This window comes from Apus apus, chromosome 3 (assembly GCF_020740795.1).
Source record: "Apus apus isolate bApuApu2 chromosome 3, bApuApu2.pri.cur, whole genome shotgun sequence".
NCBI classification, from domain to species: Eukaryota; Metazoa; Chordata; class Aves; order Apodiformes; family Apodidae; genus Apus; species Apus apus.
Genome location: NC_067284.1, coordinates 51,384,601 through 51,406,534, shown reverse-complemented (window position 1 = coordinate 51,406,534; position 21,934 = coordinate 51,384,601). Strand labels below are relative to the sequence as shown.

Below are 21,934 nucleotides of genomic sequence, written 5' to 3'. Positions count from 1 at the left end.
AGGCTGAAGGTGGGGATGATACTGCTGATGCAGTATCATCAAAAACAAACAACAAAAAAAAACCCCACAAAAAAACCCCACAAAAAACCAAATGCAAAACAAAACAAAACGAAAACAAAAATACCCAAATAAACCCCAAGCAGCCCTCCCCACTTCCCAAAACAAGACAAAAAAACCCCAACTAACCAACCCATAAAACCTTTTAGCACTGACAGCTGCAGCCATCCCCTTGAGCTTATTTGCTTAACAAACACAGTAGTCCAGCTGAAAAAGTTCCTACCCTCAAGCATGTGCCTGGCAGGTAATTTAATCATTTGCCTCTACAGTTTCCACTACAATAACAGAGGATGTGTGGTACAACAGTGTCACAACACTGAGGAAAAGGGATCCCATTTTCGGGCAGTCTTTGCTTGCTCAGATGAGAAGCTTTTCTTGTTCCATAATGGAGTGGGGAGCAGCGTGGCCCAGGGAACCCTCCTGACACAAACTGTCTAAATCATGATAATATCATGTTTTCAGCAGCTGACAAGACCAAGTGGGTTCTCAGTCTCCATATTTCTCTCCACTACACTTGTCTTTCCAAAACTTTGTCCCAAAGCTTCACCCACCTATCTATTTGATGATCTTAACATCCTTAGGGAGCTTTATGATTATGGGTCTTACATCCATTTTCAATCCTTGGTCATGTAAAAATCATTTTTTGATTGCTTATGACCCCTGCTGTTACCAAACAGGAGCTTCAAAGCAGTGTACATCCATCTCAGCCTAAAAGATGTAACATTTTTTGTGGCATAGTTAACCACATGATAACACCCTAGGGTTTGATGAAAACCAACCATAAAGAAAGCTCACAGTAACCTAGGAGCTCATGAGCGTTTTGGGTTGTTCTGATCCCTTTACCTCATTTCTCCACTGGGATAATACAATAAACTAACCAATAGCACAGTAAAAAAAGAACATTTTCTTTGAGGAAAAGCAGATTTGGAAATCTCTGCCAGATGAGATCAACTAAACCCAGAACTGACTCTTTTCACATCTACTTGTAAAAAATCATATTTTCCATAAAGCTTTCCCTCATCCTCAGTGCTTGTAACAGGAATTTTTTTTTTTTTTTTTTTTTAAAAAAGTAAACCAAAAGCTCCATAACAAATAAGCACACTCTTCTGCTTTGGAAGAAGACACAGGACTTCTTTTGGTTCTGAACCTTTATATTTTTTATTCATGCAATCGTGCATATAGAACAATAGGCACTGCACAAACCTCCACCTGACACTAAGCAAGTTTAATCATTTTTTTTAGTCTGATTATAAAGAAGCTTCCACTGATACACTCTGCACAACCTGGCTTTACTGCAGCACGGGTACAGTTTTTCTTCCTGTGTTGCTTAGTTACACCAGTCCCACAACACTGGAGCCTCATCGAATGTAAAATGTCTTTGTAGCTTTTGAAGCCATATCAAATAGAAATCCTTAGTACCAACCTCCTAAGAAGTTAGGCACTGTTTTTTTTTGTCACCACATAGATGGCTTCTTTTATGTGCCGTATCACTTGATCTGCTGTAAAATACATACACCCATACAAGCCTCAGCTGCATATAAAGGCTACGAGGTAGCTGCTGTTCCCACTGCGAGTGAACTGGACAATGGTGTTCCAGTGCAGGAAATGGTGCTCACAGCCAGGATCAGATTTGGATTTCTACTTCCCAGATGCTTCTACCTTACAAAAAAGGAATTAGACACTCCTTGGGAAAATACACATCAGTTTTTATAGAAGAACCTATTTCAAAACTTCCTTATTTCCTCCCTGCCCTGAAACACTGAAAACAACTGAGTTTTATTTACAAAAGTGCTGAAGTGGACTTCTCACCCACAGCTAATGTAGTAGTCACACACAAAATGGTGTGTTTTGCATATGGCAAAACATTTCTAAATGCAAGCTTCTAACCATATCTCATCAGTACCCTACGGCAGAGGCAATCAAAGATGATAAACACCACTTGAACTGCATCCTTTGCAATTAGAAGCACTCCAGCACGTGAAGTGACTCAGCGTCAGTGACCAGAGAGGGCAAGTTATTTTTGAGCATGATATAAAATGCAATTGGAATGCTTTACATGGGATGTCACAATATGCAACACACAGTGGGAAGAAAATATCCCTGATCAAAGATGTATTCACATAAGACATTATACAGGAAAAGCCTCTGTTCTTTCACCTCTTGGTGTCAGGCATCTGTGTGCAAAAGACTGAGTGCAGAACAGAACAGCAATACATTTCCCCTCCCCTCTAGCCTCTCCCTGAGCCTAAGGTTACATACAGACTGTGGTGATTAATAGCCACTGACGGACCAGTCCTCTGCTGGTTGCGCTAATCCTCTTTTACACTATGTTTAACACCTACAGGCTCTGTGGCAACTCATAGCAAGTTTTCTTATACCCTAGCTACATGTCGGATGAAAAACTACTTCCTTTTGCTTTTTTCAGTCCTGATTCATCATTTCCTGGGACACCTTGTGTTACAAGAGTTGGTAAATAATTGCTCCATATTCACCTTTCTAATTACCACACTCATCACCTTCCCTGTGCTCTCCCACTCCGTTAACACATGGAGCAGCCTGGTCCTTGCAGCTGCATGACCCCTGTGCCTTCAAGGGCATCCTCACTGCCTGCCACTTTGCTTTTGCAACACAGCCCTCATCCAGGTGTCTCCCACAAGCTGGGGAGCTCAGGGATTTCGAGTGAGTGGACAAATACATAGGAACAGCCATTTCCCTGACTTGTGGATTGACTGCAGGCTCCACCATCAGTTTCAGGAAAAGATACAAGGAAAAAGGCTACAAGATGCTACTGGAGAAAAGAGGGGGCTCCACTTAGCAAAGGAAAAACTCCTGACAACAGCACTGAAATAGGCTACAGTCCCATCATCTGTCCATATCCTGCTCCAAGCAGTACCACTGCTGCTATCAGGAATGAGGAGGCAAAAGATTTTCCAGACCATACAGCAGACAATATCACAAGCTTCTGCCAAACCAAAGTAGGACATGAACATTTTATTAGGTACTGGAAACCCACTACCATGTTCTAAGATAACAGGAACTTCTCTTGGTCTGCAAAGCTCTTAGGATGCTGAAAAAAGTCTCCGAGCCATCAATTACACACTCTGCCTCCTAAGTAATGCTCTTGATCTGCCTTTTTTTCATCGTCCTGCACTACAGACCACCCTGAGGATTGAGTCACTGGCAAAAGGGGCTAAGACAGACAACCTCAATGTATGGTAGGACTGGCACAGTGATTGCCATGGCACATGAAGACAAATAGCCATAGAACACCTTTGTTTCACATTTTTACAAAGACCTTTAGCTTCTAGTTAGCTTGAGATTTCGCATGGAAAATTGTTTCAGACACATTTTTTGAAATGAACAGCTTTTAAGTGTTATGGCTATATGAAACTTCATGATTGTGAACAACTTTTACTCCATCAACTTTTACATTGGATTGTACTCTATCAGGATCTGTAGGTGCTGCAAGAAAAAATTTGAGCAAAGCCAACATCCTATTTCGGTGCATGGGCTCCTCCAGCTCCCACATATGGGTAGTGCTTCCAGTACTGAGGGACAAGGAACCATCATAGGAAACAGCAGGGCTGTGCCTCTCCCATTTTGAACTAAGTCCTTCAGCTACAGGTCTTGCAGAAGCCATCTGAGAATTACATCCTCCAATATAAAGACAGCTCATGTGGAATTGTCAGCATGCTACAGCTTTCACAAAATCACTGCTGCCTCCTACTGAAGAATCCTCACTTGTTTCTGCCTGAACACAAGACTACCCCCTCAGATTTCCTATCTGGGGAAACATTAAATGCTGACATGGAGTCCAGAGCAGGCCAGATGGCTGAGAATGCATGAATACCCAGTGGTACCATGGTACACTCTCAATGGCTTGACACACAGCCCTGGAAAGGGAAGGGATGTGTGGTCATGGACCATCTCATTGCACATTTGCCATTCAAAAACCCAAGCAGGATCTCCAAGGGTTGAATCCAAAGTTTCACAAGCTAGAGAAACCAGAGAGTCACCTGAGTGTCCCAATACAACAGGAAGGACTGTAGCTCTATCAGGGCTGTAGGGTTAGGGAAAGCAAGACTCTTTTCTCTCCTTCCAGCACAGGTGATCCTGCCCACAACCAGGGCACAAGCCAGAGACTGTGATACCACATCCCGGTCTGCTTCTGCTGTGCCTGGTCACTTTGGCTCTATCACAGTTTCTGCTCAGCCTCACACATGCTTGCTTACACAGAGCAGGCGTCTGGACACAGATTTAGGCTCCACGTCATTGGCAGGGATCTAGCCCATCCACAGTGCCTTGAAAGCTTTGCAGAGAAAAGTGGTGAAGAGAGCAAGATGACAGTTGTACTACCTCTGGTTTAAACCTGCAAAAACACAGGTGGTTGTCAGCTGTGAACATGACAACCTGAAAACTCTGCGCAGAGACAGAAAAAGTATCAGCAACCAAAACCTTCAGGGTGGCCCTCACTGATCAGGAAAAGATGACCACAGGGATCTTACTCCCTAACGTGTACTTCTGGGGGGGCTCCAAGCCCCAGGGGCCTTTGCACACCTTCCTGAACCAGTCAGGAAAACCAGAGTCTTGTGACTTATGAGGCAAATCACTACCCAGATGAAGTCTCAGATGGAGAATATCAGGTACTTCCCGTAAACTACTTGGCACCTATCCACATAGTAAAATAAAGCCCATGAAAAATATTTTGTGGAATACATTCAGGTGATGAATTAAGGAAACGAATCGGCTCCTGAACACTGCAAATGCAAATAGAGAGGCTAAATTTATCAAGCGAATTACCCATTTGATACAGGATTACTTACTAAAAGCTAACTTATGATTCCTTTGCTCACACTGAAGACTTCTTCAGCCCTGGTGAAGTCTGCCATAGGAAGTGGAGAGGGAGATGCTTCTCAATACCAGCACAGAAATGACAATCTCTGCTTAAGAGTTCACTCACGTATTAGTGCAGAGATCTGCCTTTTTAATACAAAGCCCTTCATTCAGCCATTTAGACAGTTTCCAATTTGATTCCAAGCCTGGTAGATCTCTAACAAGGAATTTTCTCTGCAATTGTAATATATTTGCACATTTATGGACAACGAGGATGCTGTGCATCCTCCTGAAGTAACAGAAGGATTAATGTAAAGAGAGAAGCTCTTATCCATATGCTTTGGGTAGGGGGGGAAATGTTTTTGTCAACCAGGATTAAAGCAGAAAATGCATTAAACGTCATAACCTGGAATAGAGGGGAGAGAAAGTTTTTTCAAGATGAAGCAATTTCTCTCCTTTTTGCTAACACCAACTGATGTGGCTCAGAAAAAAAAAAAAAAAAAAAAAAAAAGAAGAGAAGAGAAGAGAAGAGAAGAGAAGAGAAGAGAAGAGAAGAGAAGAGAAGAGAAGAGAAGAGAAGAGAAGAGAAGAGAAGAGAAGAGAAAAGAAAAGAAAAGAAAAGAAAAGAAAAGAAAAGAAAAGAAAAGAAAAGAAAAGAAAAGGAGAAAAGCTCTTGGGCTCAGCATCCTTTCATTAACTCTGAAAGGACACAGAGTCTAAAAGCTTGCATCCTCCATCTATCAATTGGTCTAATAAAAGTGCAAACCTGTCCTCTCTCTAACAATTTTAGAGATGCTTTAGTGAAGTAATTTTGTTACTGTTTAAAGTAGTGAGAGTGTAATATAACCTTGAATGCTGCAGCTTCACAGTACGAACCCTTTATAACATTATTTTTGTCTAAAGAACATTTTCAGGAAAAATTATTCCCCTCTCCAATCCACTGATAACAGGTGGTAGATTTAGAAATACTTTAAGCATTGCAATTTAAGATAAACCTTTCACAATATACAACAGCCACCACAAAAAAAGAAATATATGCCAAAGGTCCTTACAAGAATATCTATCTGACATATTAAGTCAGTGTACAGGAGGAAAATAAAAAAAGTATCTTTGCCTCCAGCTGGCAACTGTTTGCACTCTTCATTTTACTCCTATGAAGAGCATCCTAGAACGTATCACTGTAAGGTAAATATTGGCAAATCTAGCTTTTCAAGGGGGTCTGGTTTTATACCATTTCCTGGTCAGTCTTATATATATTTAGCAGTAAAAGTAATGCTTAGTACCTAGGCTCCATGTAGAATTCTGTTAGAAGAATCAAGGAATTCCAAGAGAAAAAACAGCATGAGTATCATCTGTTTTCCCGGAAAGCTCATTTATAGTACTTGTAGCAACTAATCCAGTGATGCAAGAACTACACATTTCAGCCAGAACTGCAGGGAACGATATTTTATTTGCCTGCAAGATATGTAGTAAGGCAGTCTCTTGGATTATGCAGAGAGAATTTCGCAACACAGCTCAAGGCAGAATGGCCTTAAGATTAAACTCAATTGCTAAAAAGAAAAAAAAATTATCACTGTTAGTGGCACCTAATGTGCTAAGCACAGAAGGTAAGCTGTTCTATTGCAACAGTCTTCCACCCTTGCTCTTTTTCTACCAGGACATACAAAAAGTTCTCAGCAAAACCCCAGAGGTTCAACAGGAAATTCTGTGTGGACCGTGACCGTTTATTTTTTAAAACAGTGCTTTTCTGGAAAATCACTAGGATGAGATCCTAAGTCTGAGTTAAAGATTAAGTGGCACTCCCCCGTGGAGCATGCTGGCTTTGGCTTGGGTTCTGTACAGGCTACTGATGACTGAGATCAAAATAGAAATGCTAAGACTGTGACAACCGGTCTGTTACTGAACAGATTTGCTACACTCCTAAGATAGGAAATTACTTAGAAGTCTGTATCTCCTCCCTTTTTATTTAAAGTTTGCAAATGACAAGGCTCTTGGCAGTTGTCTTAATATCAGTACTATTACTCAACTAATTTATTTGGCATACCACTTGCAAAATATGCCTAATGATATGTTCAACTAATGGAACAATTTCCCTCTATCTACATTCCACTTACTCTAATGCACTGAGGTGTAACTCTAGCTTCATTTCATTATCTTGACTAGCTCAAGCACTTGGACGTCTTTTTGGATTTATTAATGCACCAGGTTCAAAGTAATAACTATTTATGTATATAACTCCATGAATATATTCTTCTTTCTAAGTATTTTTGTTCACATCTATTAAAGCAGATGTATTTCTTCATGTTTCTGAATGCAAGATACACTTTAAAAACAACTCCATGTTTCTTCTCTAAGCTTAAAATAATGTCTCAGTGTTACTCTCTCCTGTGAATATTCAGATGGTGTCATAGCAAATTAGATTTAGGGGAAGTCTCTTCTTAAAGACTTTCATTTAACATTAATAGACTCATTTAAAAATACCTCAAAAACACCAGTTTTGGCAATTCCTTCCACAGTCTAGATCCTCGGAATTTATTGCCAAAGGTAGAGACAGTATCTAATTCCTTGACACAGAGTCTTGTGGACTAAGTGCTCTGTTCAAGAAACCAGTTCTGAAAAGATGGAATATCCTTACAGTTGGGGAGTCTGCTGGTAACTCCTCCAAGACTATTAAGTTAAATTCAGATGACAATTCACAAGAGACCAGAAAAAGGAACAAGCAGCAGACATGATGGTCATCTGGTGATCACCATCTAGACCTTCAGCTGATGTTCTTACCAGTAGGTTATCAAGAATTTAGGATGAGGCTCACTTGAGCTGACATCTGTTGAAGTGTTGGTATCCTGCAGAAAACTGTCAATTCCAGATGGCAAAGAAAGCCTAAGACTGTATATTAATCATTAGGGCACTCGTCCAGGAGAGAGACCCAAATACTTTTCATTTCTTCAGGGATACTAACTAACGGGGAGTCATTTTGGTAGCGTGTACGTCTCCTGCCTCTCGCTTTCTCCTCAGAAGCTGACGATCTAAGTGACATCTAAGGGAATACCAGATGTCTGTGGTGACACAAGATGTTAAAATCAGGTCTCCCAAATCACTGACTACTGAGAGGAAATCCTTCACTGAGTCAGGGATTAAGTTTTACAAGCTCCTTTTAAAACTCCATCTCTCTAGCCAGGAGGTGCTCAGTTCTTTCTGGAAACCAGCATCATTAAGGCATTAAGGCATATCAAAACTGGTATTCACAATTGTTAGTAACGAGAAAATTACAGCAGGGAGCCTATGGAAATGGCTATACCAATGGCTATATCATCTATACCAAACTGTGGTGGCGGAGAACTGAAACAGTTTTCTCAGGACAGCTGAGTAAGTATTGGATCAATGTTTAGCCTAGTCACATACCTACAAACCACTAGATTTGCTGCACCTTAGAGGGTGACCACCACGATCACCTCTCTATGGTCACATATAAAATTCCCAATTTAAATTCAAGCAAAAAAAAACCCTGTAAAAACTTGCCATGCATGAGAATAAACAAACTATTAAAATGATGGTACAACTGATTACCTATATAATGTGGCATAATGCAAGTGTAAGTCTTTATAAAAACATGAGACCCAACCACACAGGTCCTCTGTAGACAGGAGCTCAACAATGTCAGGCTTGGAAAACCCCCCAAAAGAAAAAAAAATATCTCCCATTTCCCTCACTTTTCCCCTTAGGCTTGCCATGCTTTATCTCTGAAGCATCTTCTTGCCTCTCAGGCTTTCAAACCCAAGAGGGCTTTACATTTAGGACAACAATACCAGGCTTTAATCCATTATTTCAAAGACCTTACTGATGAAGGTGAGTATTAATGCTCTGTTGACAAATTGGCACTGTAATCTATTCTCACTTAATTTGAAGGGCAGGGACAGAGCCAGGAACAGTAAGTAGGGTCCTGCCACTTTATCCTATGTGTAGGGGTACACTGCCAAAAAAATTAGAATCACACAATGAATGGATTAGACATGAATTCAGCCTTTGAAATGCATGTTCAGTGAGCTTCAGATAAAAATATTATTAAGTGGTTAGACACCATTCTATGCTACCTGAATAATTCAATAGGTTTTTAAGTTTCAGCTGCCAATCATTGCAAACTGGAGATTACAAAGCCATCTACAAAAAGCTTTGTTCTAGTAAGATGAGACAGAAACCTCACCATTTCCATACTACCAGCCAAAGCAAGAGGATAAAGCCACGGTGGCTACTGTGACAACATGGTCCTGTAGTATTAATGGAGACTCACAAGATACCAGAGCTCTGCCTCCTGTTATTCAAAGGACCTTTCCACCAAGAAGACAGACAGTGTGGGGAGTATTTAAGTGACCACCACTTCTGAAATATGTGAAAAAATACTAAAATCTGGATCTTGTCACATACACTAGGACTGATGCGATAGAAAACAAAATAAAATGGGAGACAGTTGATTAAAAAAAACCCTGAGCACAGATTTCTAACGATACATGATAAAAATAAATCACAGGCATATGGGGGGGAGGGGGATTAACAAATTTACTATCCACCAGGCTTTCTTATATTCTAGAAAGTAACCTCCTGTGTGAAATATAAGATGAATGGCTAACATTTCCCAAGTGCTCCAGTGGGAGCCATCTTTCTCCCATTCATTCTTGCACAGGGACAGCTCAAGTTTAAAGTTCTCATTCAGACACAGTTGGGCTCTAACCCCTGCAGCATCTTTTCAGACCCAGAGAAACCCTACCAGCTTCGTTAATGAAAGAGCAAAGCATGTAGAAAGTGTATGGAAAAAAAGCAATATACACTAGGAGCTATATACATCAGTGCAAAAAATCTTCTGAGAGTTAAGACTTCATCCAGTGTCACGCACCAGGTTTTTGAAGGAGACAGGGATACAGCAGAGAATGAAGAAACCAGCTGTACTGAGCATACAAAGACAGGCCTTGATTTTGCAAAAGCAGTATCAAAGATAGTTTTACTGGTTCACAAATTTTTAATGGCTGCATTTGTCCAGGATCAGAGCCGCTAGATCTTTAAAGAAAGTTCACATTTTAATATTTGGCTTTGGCAGGGAAAGAAGAAAGGATGCCAACTGTTGTCTTTTTGCAGCATTATTTTTTAAAGTCAGATGGCACGTGATTATTATACCTACCTAGAGGGAAAAACTCGCCCATTTTCTTCTTAAAAATTTTGTAGTCAACCTCCAAAAAGACACAGAAGATGATACGATCCACCTGTAAGAAACAAAATTATTCACAGTGAAATGACTGCAACCATAAACATTGGCAACAATAGTTAATAAAAGCAAAAATAAACTTTTCAGCCTACAAGCTTTTATGCTCCAGGCAAACAAGTAAACATCATAGGGATTCATGTTTTGACTTCATTGCGCATCTGTGTTGTAATTTACAAAATAACATTTGCAACCACAGCTCACAACTGTATTCTTTGTTAACTGCCTCCTGTTTATGCAAACTCTTTAGTATAAATGACTTTTGGCATTTTAGATGAGTAGTGGGATGCAATGTTTGATGAAAGTGTCACATGGGTGGCTTCTAATAAGCATACAAAACAGTAAATGGGTAAGCAAAGAGCTCTTTTTCCAATCCTTGTCCGACAAACCTATTTGCAAAACCATGCAGTATTTTAAAATGGCTTTAAAAGGTTTCATGTGGTTTTAATTCACATTAAACCACTTACTCTTGCTGTAATACAAGCAGAATGCAGCAAAAAACAAAAGCTGATTAGATGACAGGTAGCGCACGGGGTAAATAAAACATTTAATATGCCATCTACTTAGCGAGGCTGAGCATATCAATGAAACCACAGTGCATAATGTATGCGCCACCCACCAATGTTTTCAAAATAAATTGTTTGGCAGATCATTGTATGTGAAAGGTTTTTCTTAATAGACCAGCCCCCCCCCCCCCCCCAAAAAAAAAAAAAACACCAAACCAAAACCAACAAGAAAAACCCCACATAACAGAAATCCAAAGCCTTTAAGACTGAAAAACACCCACACTGGACTTCACTCTAGCCTTGCTATTTCTTTATCTGTTTGCACAGCCCAGCACAAATTGCCTAATTGCCTCTGCAGCCAAAACCCAGCTCCAGGAGGGAGTTCTCGAAGTCAAAAAGACCCTCCCACGGCTGAGCTGAGGGACTTGCAACCCAATAATCAAGTTTTTCTCGGAAGTGCATGAGAGCTTAACCAGAAAGGGATGAAGCCCAAGCAACAGGAAACCCAACATTATGCTGTCCCTGTGTCTCCATGGGCAATAAGCCGATCTGTCGGAGCAGAGCTCCTCAAGAGCGCCTTTACACATGCTAGAAAAAGCACCAGCCTCCCCCCTGCAGGGAAACCGGCAGGAGGAATGCTCTCTCAAAAAAAAAAAAAAAAAAAAAAAAAAGCCTTCTTTCCCTTATCTGCAGTAGAAAACGCTCTCCTTTTGCTAGAGCTGCTCTTCAAAGTAAAGTACAAGTCTTGGCTTCAAAGATACAATTACGCTGAGTAGCTCGGGATGTCATTTTTGAGCTCTTTTTTGGAGCAGCCTGGTAGAACACAGAAGGAAGGAGAGCAGGCAAGAATCAGTTGTGCTGGAACATGCTAGTAGTTGCTAACAAGGGCATCAATGAATGAAAGCTGACTACAAAACCTTAAAGAGCAAAGCAGGTAGGAAATATGAGACTGAAGGTACTGGGTATGTGGGCATTGAAGAAGAGGCTGTGAGCAAGAGAGAAAGCAGCAGGGCAGCACTGGAGTAGCCACTGCTTGCCAGGGAAGCATTTCAGCAGATTTGTGAGCAAGAAAACTGCCTGTTGCCGTCTGCTCACGTGATGTTCCCAGAAACAAGCTGTTCTGTGCATCCCTTGTAAACAAACCAGGCTAGGCATTAAAAATATGCTAGGCTGTGTCATCAGCTACTCTTCATGAGGGATATAATAGAAACCCCAAATACTGGACAAGTGCTAAGCCAAAAAGCCATACTGATCTGTGTACTCACTAATCTCTAAATTAGAGCACCAGAAAGAGGTGTCACATTTTACTTGTATGAGAGTTTCCACATAAGTAAAGTTGTGTGAGGGAAGCTTTAGACAGTGAACAATTAAATTGCATTTATTAGGAAAACTGGTTTAGGATAGTGCTGGGGTGATGCTAGATTATCATCTCCTGTTTCTGCCTCCCAAGCAAAGCAGATGTCCAGGCATTACAGTGATAGGACCACTATGTGAACCAGGACAGACAAAAGAGCAAGGAAACTTATATACTAGAGGAGGAATGATATCCCCACGCAAGAAAGTTCTGAGTCATCTTGCTCTCTATATAGTCTCATATACCGTACTGTAAATACTAAAGACATTTCCCTCATTTTATACAGTTCAGCTTCTCAAGGTGTTCCCTTTTATTTATTCTGTGTGGCTGACAATGATAAAACTTCTGCAATCCTGAAAATTTCTACTACTTCTAATATAATTCCTTAATTTAAAGATAAGGAATCTCTCTAGAAATGGCAGACTATTTCAAAATTTCTAGCCTCCTGACCATATACATCCTATATATAAAACAGTTCAATTTCTTCTTGGTGTGAGAAAAAGTGCACTATTTTAAAGTATGCATAAGATACTGTGATGACAGCTGAAATCCTGTGTTTATCTGATTGAATGGCATGTGTTGGCAGATAGTAAATCTGAAATTAAACCATATTCTATCACCCTGCCAGTCACTGACTATTTTATCTAACATCCCCAGCTAAAATAACTCAAAACTAGGTATGGAAAGTCACCCTTGTCCTCACTGTTCCAGTTCCAGCTACAATAAGGAAAGGTTTAATCCAAGTGACTCCAAACCTGCCTTGCCAGCAGGCTCAAAAAAGCTCAGCAGGCTTTTTGGGATGTGCACTTATGAAGGATGCTCTTGATTCAACGAGGAAATCTCTCCTCTCATTTTGGCTAGGAAATGCCTTCTTGATTATATTTTATGCTGCCCCTTAACAGACCACAGGGTATAGCCCCCAAGTAACACCCCCTGTGCATGCCCAAGGAGCCCCTAGTGCCTTTTGTAGGTGCCTCGCTCCTCCACAGCTGACCAAGCACCACTCAACTGCAGCAGAAGTTTAAAGGAGCTGCAAGCTGAAGGCATTAAAGCTCATCCTTGATTGACAGCTCCTTTTTGGAGGCCTGTATTAAAATCAGCCATCTCCTGTCAGAGCCTGATTAAATTCTGCTCGCTTCACAGCTATGAATAGGTGGATCAAAGAACTCCAAAATTAAGATCCCTGCAACACAGGAAGAAGGGAGTTAAATTGCATGAGCTGTTCACTTGGTAAGCAGCTTCACAGCTCAAGGCTGCAAGTACATTGATTTTTTTAATATTTATTTATTTTTTATTTATTTTTCTTCCTGGGCCCTGCTCTCCTTGCCAGGCTCCATTTAATTTTGAAGGGGGGTACTTTCCTGGTGGTTTTCTTTGCTGCATCTGATAAGTATCAGAAAAGTTCTGGGGCTCTGCATGGCTCACAGGGCTCAGTCTGTTTTGCAGTGGAATGGACCCAGAGTCAATCATTAATGCCAGGATTTCAGAAGGATACAGCCAAATCTCATGGACTGAAAACTCCTCCACTGGGTATAAAAGCACCGTTTGTTTTAAAAGCAGCAGCATTGATCTTAATACAAAAGAGCTAGCAAAAATATTTCCTGCTGGTTTTTGTTGTTGTTGTTGGTTTTTTGTTGTTGTTGTGGATTTTTTTTTTTTCAATGGAGTTTTGTTTGTTTTTCTCCCCACGGAATTTGAGAGCACTTTGCATCTAGTGAGTGTGAAGTTTATTGGTGGGTTAGTGCACCTTGGGGTTATTTCACTCACAGAGTACTAATGGTCTAGAAGAGCTCCATGGGAGGCTGAAGCAGGCAGGTGCACAGGGAGTGCACTGTCAGTGCAGCATGGGAATGCCAAAAAGCTGCCAAAGGTCCCACAAACCTCAGAGCAGAGCTGGGAGCTGCAGCTCCACTGACACAGCCACCGCCAACCAAACACTGCAGAAGGCAAACAGAACAAGATGGACATGCACTGCCTGAAGAAATGACCACAAGCCTCGCCACATCCAAGGCCAAAATAAAACAAGACTCTGCTGATACCTTCTGGCAACTTTACACCCTTTTTTAGGGATTCTTTGAATAGGAAAAACGCTCTGCCTTCCCAGCAAAATAAAGCACACCCCAAGTTCCCTAAAGGGCCCTTTCCTCTATTGCTGGGAGGGGGGAGGATGCTGCATGTGTACGCACACATCTGCATGTGCAGCCACTGACATAGCAGTTTATACTCTACAGCTTTACCTATATATATATATATATATTTTAGGATTGAAACCGCCTCTGTTTTTATCTCAGCTCTTTTGCTGTGGCCTCTGGCAGGTTATCTGATTCCTCTGACTTCATTTCCCAATCTGTTTTAGAGGACAGTAATACCTAGTCATGCACTTACGCTTCGCTACAAAGAGGCATTGCCAAGCACAATCCACAGGACATGCCAAATGTTGTTATACATAGAGCTGTGTGTATACTCAGGTGCCAAGCTGTATCTATCAAGCACAATTTTGAAGCAGAAAACTGATCAAAAGACATTCTAGACTATTTTATCTAATGAGTGTTCCCAGGTCATTCCACCTTGTGTCCTAACAAAATAACGACTCGCAACAAAAATAAACCCAACTGCATTTCAGCACTCCCAAGTACTTAATGCATATCCACAGTACCAAGGTATTTACCCAGCAGGCAGTGACTGCTTTTTATTATATGTGACAACAAGTTTCACCATAATTTAAATCTTACCAGAAAATACATGATAGAAAAACAATGCTAACTTGTAAAAAATGTTTCCCCATCCCAAATCAAATTAATGGTAACAAACAACAAAGAATGAAGCTGCTTTGTGTAGCAAATCCTGTTTATGAAAATGCCCTTGTCTGATCCTACCAGGACCTATTGTTATATGGCGATGGTGAACACCAGCAGCTTGCTGTAACATTTTCAGTTTATCAAACATTCTTTGGACTTAATTCAAAACTCAGCGAAGCCAAATGGAAACTTTTTATTTACTTCAGTGTGCTAGGATTGGTGCCTATACTCTGTAACACCAGAAATAACATTTGCCTCTTTAAGAATTGAAGTTCTGATGATCAAATTTCATTAACCTAAATATTCAGATTCTTTCTCAAACATATCCTTAAGAGTCACTATTCAGAGCTGTCTGTACCTATTAAGTCTCCTTGACTAGAGTGCCTGTAAGGAAGCACTCCTGAACCTTCAACTGTACCAAAATCCCATGTTTTCCCTCTGTTTGGACCACAGCTGCTAAGGCAGCCCTGTTGGCTTTCAGCACCTGACCAGACCTGGGTCAGGTTTCCAAGACATGTTCTCGTAGAATCAAAATCTCAATTGTGGGAAGCAATAAATAAGGAAGAAGAGATTTTTTAATGCACCACAGGATGAGGCTACAAGTGTTCCCGCTGCTCCTTGCACACTGTGTCAATTTTCTTCCATTTCCATGGCAAGGGCTCAGTTTGCTGTTCTGAAGTCCACATCTCTCTCTTTTGCTTACCTCCAGGGACCCCATTTTCCATCTCTCTCTTTTCTGGTTTTCTGACAGAGTTCCTCCCTACCAGGCACCAAGCAGAAGGCAAATGGACAATTAATGGACTACACACAGAAGCAAACTTCAAAGAGACCGAGATTTGTTTCTGTCTCCTTAAAGTACTGGTACATGGTGCTCTTGATGCCAAGAGTCTGCCCTTCAGACTACCCTCTGCCTGACCTGATCCTCTGGTAATCCTCGCAACCAACTAACAGATGGAAATACCAGCTTTGTAAAATAACACAGGCATCTGCCATATCCCTCACAGCAGCTGTGAGTCACTTCGCCAGAGACGCTGCCTTCCTGAGCACCATGCACATCTGGCCAGCTGTCCAGATAGCCTGACCAAAAAGAAAGAGCAGAGAGGGCTGCACCCCATTTGGGAACAAAGAGTGGACAAAGCCTGAAGCTTTCACACACTCCTTCCAAAGGTGAATGCTTCAGATCCTATACAAACTTCTTGATTCACAGCACCATAAATTAAAAGTCAGCCTCTTAGTATTATTACTAATTTCACAGAAACCATTAAAGTGTGGAGCTGACTGTCTGCTCCTTTCTGCATGACATCATGGTCTATAATTGCAGAATTACTCTCAAAAAGAACTTCAGTCAAGTATTTATGGCAAATACAAAGCTTCGGCGCCACTTCTGTTCTCATAACAAGATTTAAGTGGGGCAGAGGTGTCAGACTGGCGATACGGTGAATTTGACAATCAACGAACTGTGTGATGATGTTCACAAAGCAATTCACCTAGCCTTAAGATCTTTACACCTGGCATAGCTTCCAATCCACTGCAGACCTGAGCCAAAACACCTTCCCGATTTACTTCGACTTGCAGGTACCCCAGTGAGCCCAGCTTCAGGCAAACAGGCAATCTCTAGATTACCCTTTCAGTCCTGAGGGTAGAGGGGGAAATACCTGCTCTCTCAGGACACAGATCTTTGATTTTCATGGGTTTGAGTTTTGAGATTCTTTGAATCCAATGCAGAAATCTAACTAAAAATCCACATTACTGTAAACCTCCTGCAAGTAATGGTACTAATGGAGCATTATATCACATCAAGAGCAAATGCCCATTCAGGACCAGCTGTGAGGAAGCAACTCTTATTTAACCCATCATATTACTTAGGCAGTCATTGAAAGAAAAAATAATACAAAACTCATGAATTGTAAAATGATTTATGCTTATCACAAATAGAGTAGAATGTTTTTTATAGTGGTCCTACTGAAGTTAAAAAAAAGAGTTATTAGTGCTTTAATATCCTACTTCATGAGTGAAAGCACACTTTGCTTGGAGTGAAAGATAATTAAAACTCCAAAGGCAATTTAAACACAAAGGAAAAAAAATAACCAAGCCAAAAACCAACCACTAGAAATTTATTACAAGTTTAAAATATTAACACAAACAACATCCCAAAGGAACACTGCATCAGGCTCTGCAGCAATCCCTGCCTCTAAAACAAAATGCAGGACTCACTGAACCACACATTAGCAATGAAACTCAAGATAAACTTAAAACACAGTCAGAACAACTCTTCCTGTCTATCATGTCTACAGCTCTGCTTGTATTCAACAGATGAGGGCAAATTATTCCCCATGTCATACAGGTGCCAGACACACCACTGCAGTTAGCATTGTGGCATCAGCCTATCTCTGTATTACTGAAACATACTAAAACCTGTGATATTTTCCAGTGGAGAAGCACTTTTACCCACAGATACCATACACAGATAAACATTACAGTCTTGCAATACTTCTTATGGATCTTTGTCTCCAGGTTGAGATTTGATGTGCCCAAGGTCACAGGGAACAAGAGCAGAAGAACCAGAACAGGACCCCAGGATTTTTTCTCCTTTTCTCTCTCAAGCAAAGATGCTACAGAAAAAAATAATCCTGCCAATGGTCACAAGCAAATTTCACAAGCTTCACTACACACCACCAGTTCTCCTCTGGCATATCCTCTCAATGTACCCACATATTGTAAGATCAAGAACGATAAGTCTTTTTCCCTATTACATTGGTGGTTTTTCAAAGGTTACTTATTTTCCTTGTGAGAACCCACTCTGTGTCTTCAATAGCTTTCTAATACAGTGTATTACTCATGGACAGTGAGAGCTTTTCCTTTGGGACCTGGTGACTTTTTGTGCTGAACTGTTACTTTTCTGTATGAACAAAGCACCTACCAGATGAGAAGAGTGGCTGTCCTAACAAAGCAATCTGGATCTCAGATAGGAAGTTATGACAATGTTTGCTCAGGAATTTACAAATGGTCAGCAATAAAATTATATGTGTCCCAGTTACTTCCATATTGCAGGATTATATGACAAGTAAGACAAAATAGTCTTGTAGTGATAATATAAACACAGACTATAAAATAACCAGTAGTTAACAGTCCACATGTAGTTTTTTGCTCAACAACTAAAAGTTTTTCAGTTTCCTAAAGGTGAAAAAAACTGCAAAATCAGCCTAGGATTTAAGGCAATGTCTCAGTATATTTCTTCTGATGGTCACTAAAACTTGTCAGGAAAGGGGCAAGAGAGTAGTTTAAAAATGCATTTGTTTCTACCAAGATATCCATCAACCTGCACAATTCACTTTTATGCCACACAAACATGATGACATAAAGCTCATTCATCTTTTCCAGCTTAATACCTACTGTCCTTTGAAGATACATGTTTGGAATATCTGAAGGCGACCTCCATTTTTCACAGTTACCAGTCATAGGGCAGCTGACACAGCCAAGATAATCCTGTATTCAGCGAAACCGGGGGAATGAATGGATTCTGATGAATGTAATTTGCTATCTCAGTGACAAATGGCAAATGTGAAGAGAGGGTATGCATGCAAATGGAACTGCGTTAAATAAGGGCTTCTGAAGGATAGTACTCTAGAAATATCTGATAGGCAGTTTTACAACAACCATGCGGTTTTGAGGAGGTAAATAATCAGCTTACTTAGAAGTCATCATTATATCCTGTGGATCTCCACTGAGTAAGGTGGTCTCATGGCACACAACTGAGCAGGGCGCTGCAATCCCATAGGCCAAATTTTGGCACCACATTTTACCTTACACCCTACATTTTTTACTATCTTTTTAGTAAGATTTGGACTTAAATACCCTGAAGTTCCCAATAACTATGAGCCTCCTAAGGCTGTTTTGTCATCCAACCTGTGGTAGACTAATTTCCAGAAGATGCCATGTTCCACTAACACCAAAAGCTCTTTGCTGGATCCCCTGAGGATGAGGTATCACTTCAGAAAATTCTTTTATTCTTGATGTTTTGACGAGTTTTGTTGTAATACTGTGTATTATCTACCAATACAATTTCTACTCCTTTCCAGGGACAGCAGGAGAATCAGCACTACTTGGCTGGAATCTACCACTCAAGAGAAAAGAATACACTTGAAAACATAAATGTAATCTCCTCCTTTTCATTATATTTGTTGCTGTTGTGACACTCCGAACATAAAACAGCCCCAGGTTTTAAAATCACACAGAGAGTCCAAGTGATGGTACCTCCTACCCTTCAGACAGGTATGTAAATTAGGTTTGGATGCTAGACCTGGCACTAGGACGAGGCAGAACTGCCTGAGGCTGGACACCAGCAGCGAGAGCAATGGGAATTCACACCCTGGAAAGCAAAGCTCCCTACTGCTGTGCTGCTGAGGTGGAGATGGCAGTGACTTCCAAGGTTTTATGAGAAGTCACCAGGTCCCCCAACAGTGGGAACCACATGTCTATCGGTCCCCAAAAGCTCTGCCTCCCTTGCTCTTCTCTGTTGCAGGAGTGGGGGTCCCCTCCTGCTGCAGGAATAGGAGTGTGCTGGTGTCTCATATCTGGGATAGAAATCCTTGTTCTTGGCTGTGCTGCTGAGAAGCCCTGAGCAGGCTCCTGAGGATGCACAATAAATGTTTGAGCTGCAGAAACTGTTCCTAGAAGCAGCAAATGACGGCTTAAATAAGTCTTTAAGTGTGCTGTTACAGACAGGGTAAATTTGCAGTCACGATAAGCTCTGCAACAATTTTCTCACTGAGGTCGAGCAAAGGTTTTACCTCACCTTGGGGACTGGGGTACTTTACAGCTGTTGATTGCTGTCACTTGGGCTTTTCATGTTATGTTCTAAAATAATGACAGAGGAAAAAAAACAACTGGCTTGATTTTACAAAGTTGGTTTAACATCCAACTTATTTAAGTATTTTGATCAAAAGAGGCCAGACAGCCCCCACATACAAAATTATACATACACCTAGAACCTGTAAGGTTTCACCTTAGTAAGCTTTGCAAAATACATTATTTGATATAGAAATTCCTCAAACCTAATGCAACTGAGAGCAGTTCCTGAAGGAAGCTCGTACTGGGCATTCCCCTTTTATGCTATCGCTTCTTTAATCATTCTCACCTTCATCCTACTTTAACAGTCATGTTAGTTTCTATCTAAAAGCCATTTACTTCAAAGGCGTTTTGCATCAGTGTAGCTGAGCATTTCCCACCCTGGTGAGAAGACAACAGCAGCACCTTGGACACCAAGTTCATCTGACTATAGTTAGGCTTCCAAAACTTCCTGAAGTGTCATAAAACCTGCACTTTTAGGGATGAAGAGTGCTCACTTAAACCTGTATTAGCAGCACTGTCCCTGTGATCATCTGCAACATACTGAACGTTCTCCTCCCCAGCAGCTCCATGTATTCTCTATTCTTTATTTGAGGGAGAACATAGGTAGAGATAACACTGCTGTGGAAAGTTAATAATTAGTTCCCATCGAGGGGATTAAAACTCGTGTAGTGGAAGCAAAGTGAAGGGGTAACATACCTGCTCCTCAGGTTATAAAAGAACAATATATACACGGAGTTCACAAAACTCTTATTAAAAAATTTATTAGAGATAAAAAAACGTTCCTTCTAAAAATACATTTTTGAAAATTGCTTTCCCAAGAATATAAGCTACACCACATAATTTGAAACAGCTCTGAAATCACTGCTCGCACTAATACCTGGACTGAATCTCATTTATGTAAATATTACCTTATCTCTCTCCTTGAAGAAAATGTTTTACAATTAAGTTATCTGTCATTTATAGATCAAATTAAACTCATCAATGCAAGCTATTAAAAGACCATTTTTAAAGGACAAAGGCTGATTTTCTCAAATACTTTATGTCTCTCATTCTAATGCTAGAGATAATATTTTTTACCATCAAAAAGAGACAAAACCAGACAAAATAGGAAGCTATTAAATTTCCAGTACTGCTAGAAAAATATACTTCCATTCTCAGGATGCTTACTCCAGTTTCTCTTCCAAAAAGATCAACCCAGGATCATTTACATACTGCGAGTCAGACAGATGCCAGATAAGGTATAGGTAATTAAAAAAAAAGTTACTTATCTTCTTCCTACACAAAGTTTTGTTGTTAATTTTTATAGAATCATAGAATGTCTTGGGTTGGAAGGGACCTCTAAAGGTCATCTAGTCCAACTCCACTATAATAAGCAGGGACAGGGACATCTCTAACTAGAACAGATTACTCAGAGCCCCATCAAGCCTGACCATGAATGTTTTCAGGGATGAGGACCCCACCACCCCTCTAGGCAACCTGTTCCAGTGATCCACCACCCTCATATTAAAGAACTTCTTCCTAATGTCCAACCTAAATTTACCCTTTTCTAGCTTAAAACCATTACTCCTTGCCCTACTATTACATGCCCTTGTGAACAGGTCTTCCCCAGCCTTCTTACAGGCCTGTGAGGTATTGGAATGTCACTCTAAGGTCTACCCAGAGCCTTCTCTTCTTCAGGCTGTAAAAGCCCATCTCCCTCAGCCTGTCTTCATAAGAGAGATGCTCCATCCCTCTGATCATTTTCGTTACCCTCCTGTGGACACACTCCAACAAGTCCACATCTTTCTTGTGTTGGGGGCTCCAGAGCTGGACCCAGTACTTCAGGTAAGGTCTCACTGGGGCAGAGTAGAGGGGCAGAATCATCTCTCTTGATCTGCTGGCCACACTTCTCTCAATGCCACTTCAGTGCTGCAATTGCACATTGGTGGCTCATGTCCAGCTTTTCATCTACTAGTGCCCCCAGGTCTTTTTCCACAGGACTGCTCTCTAGCATGTCTTTCCCCAGCCTGTATTAATACCTCTGGTTGCCCCAACTCAGTTGCAGGACCCTCATGAGGTTCACCTGGGCCCACTTCTCCTGCTTCTTCAGGTCCCTCTGGGTGGCATCCCATCCCTCTGGCATATCGACCACACCACCCAGCTTGGTGTCACTGGCAAACTTGCTGAAGGTGCTCTCAATGCCACTGTCAATATAATTAATGAAGATATTAAACAACACTGGTCCCACTATGGACCCCTGAGGGACCCCACTTGTCATCATTTTCCATCTGGACATCTATAGTTT

At 41.0% G+C, this 21,934-nt stretch overlaps 1 protein-coding gene across 7 annotated transcripts in view; it reads right to left on the bottom strand.

Moving 5' to 3' along the window:
- MACROD2 (mono-ADP ribosylhydrolase 2) overlaps window positions 1-21,934 on the bottom strand; it is an 890,240-nt gene that overhangs the window by 83,092 nt on the left and 785,214 nt on the right. For all 7 annotated transcript variants that reach the window (XM_051613308.1, XM_051613312.1, XM_051613309.1 and 4 more), the window contains one exon: window positions 10,061-10,142. In XM_051613308.1, the coding sequence (XP_051469268.1) occupies window positions 10,061-10,142 (82 nt within the window). The remainder of the gene's footprint in view (window positions 1-10,060; window positions 10,143-21,934) is intronic.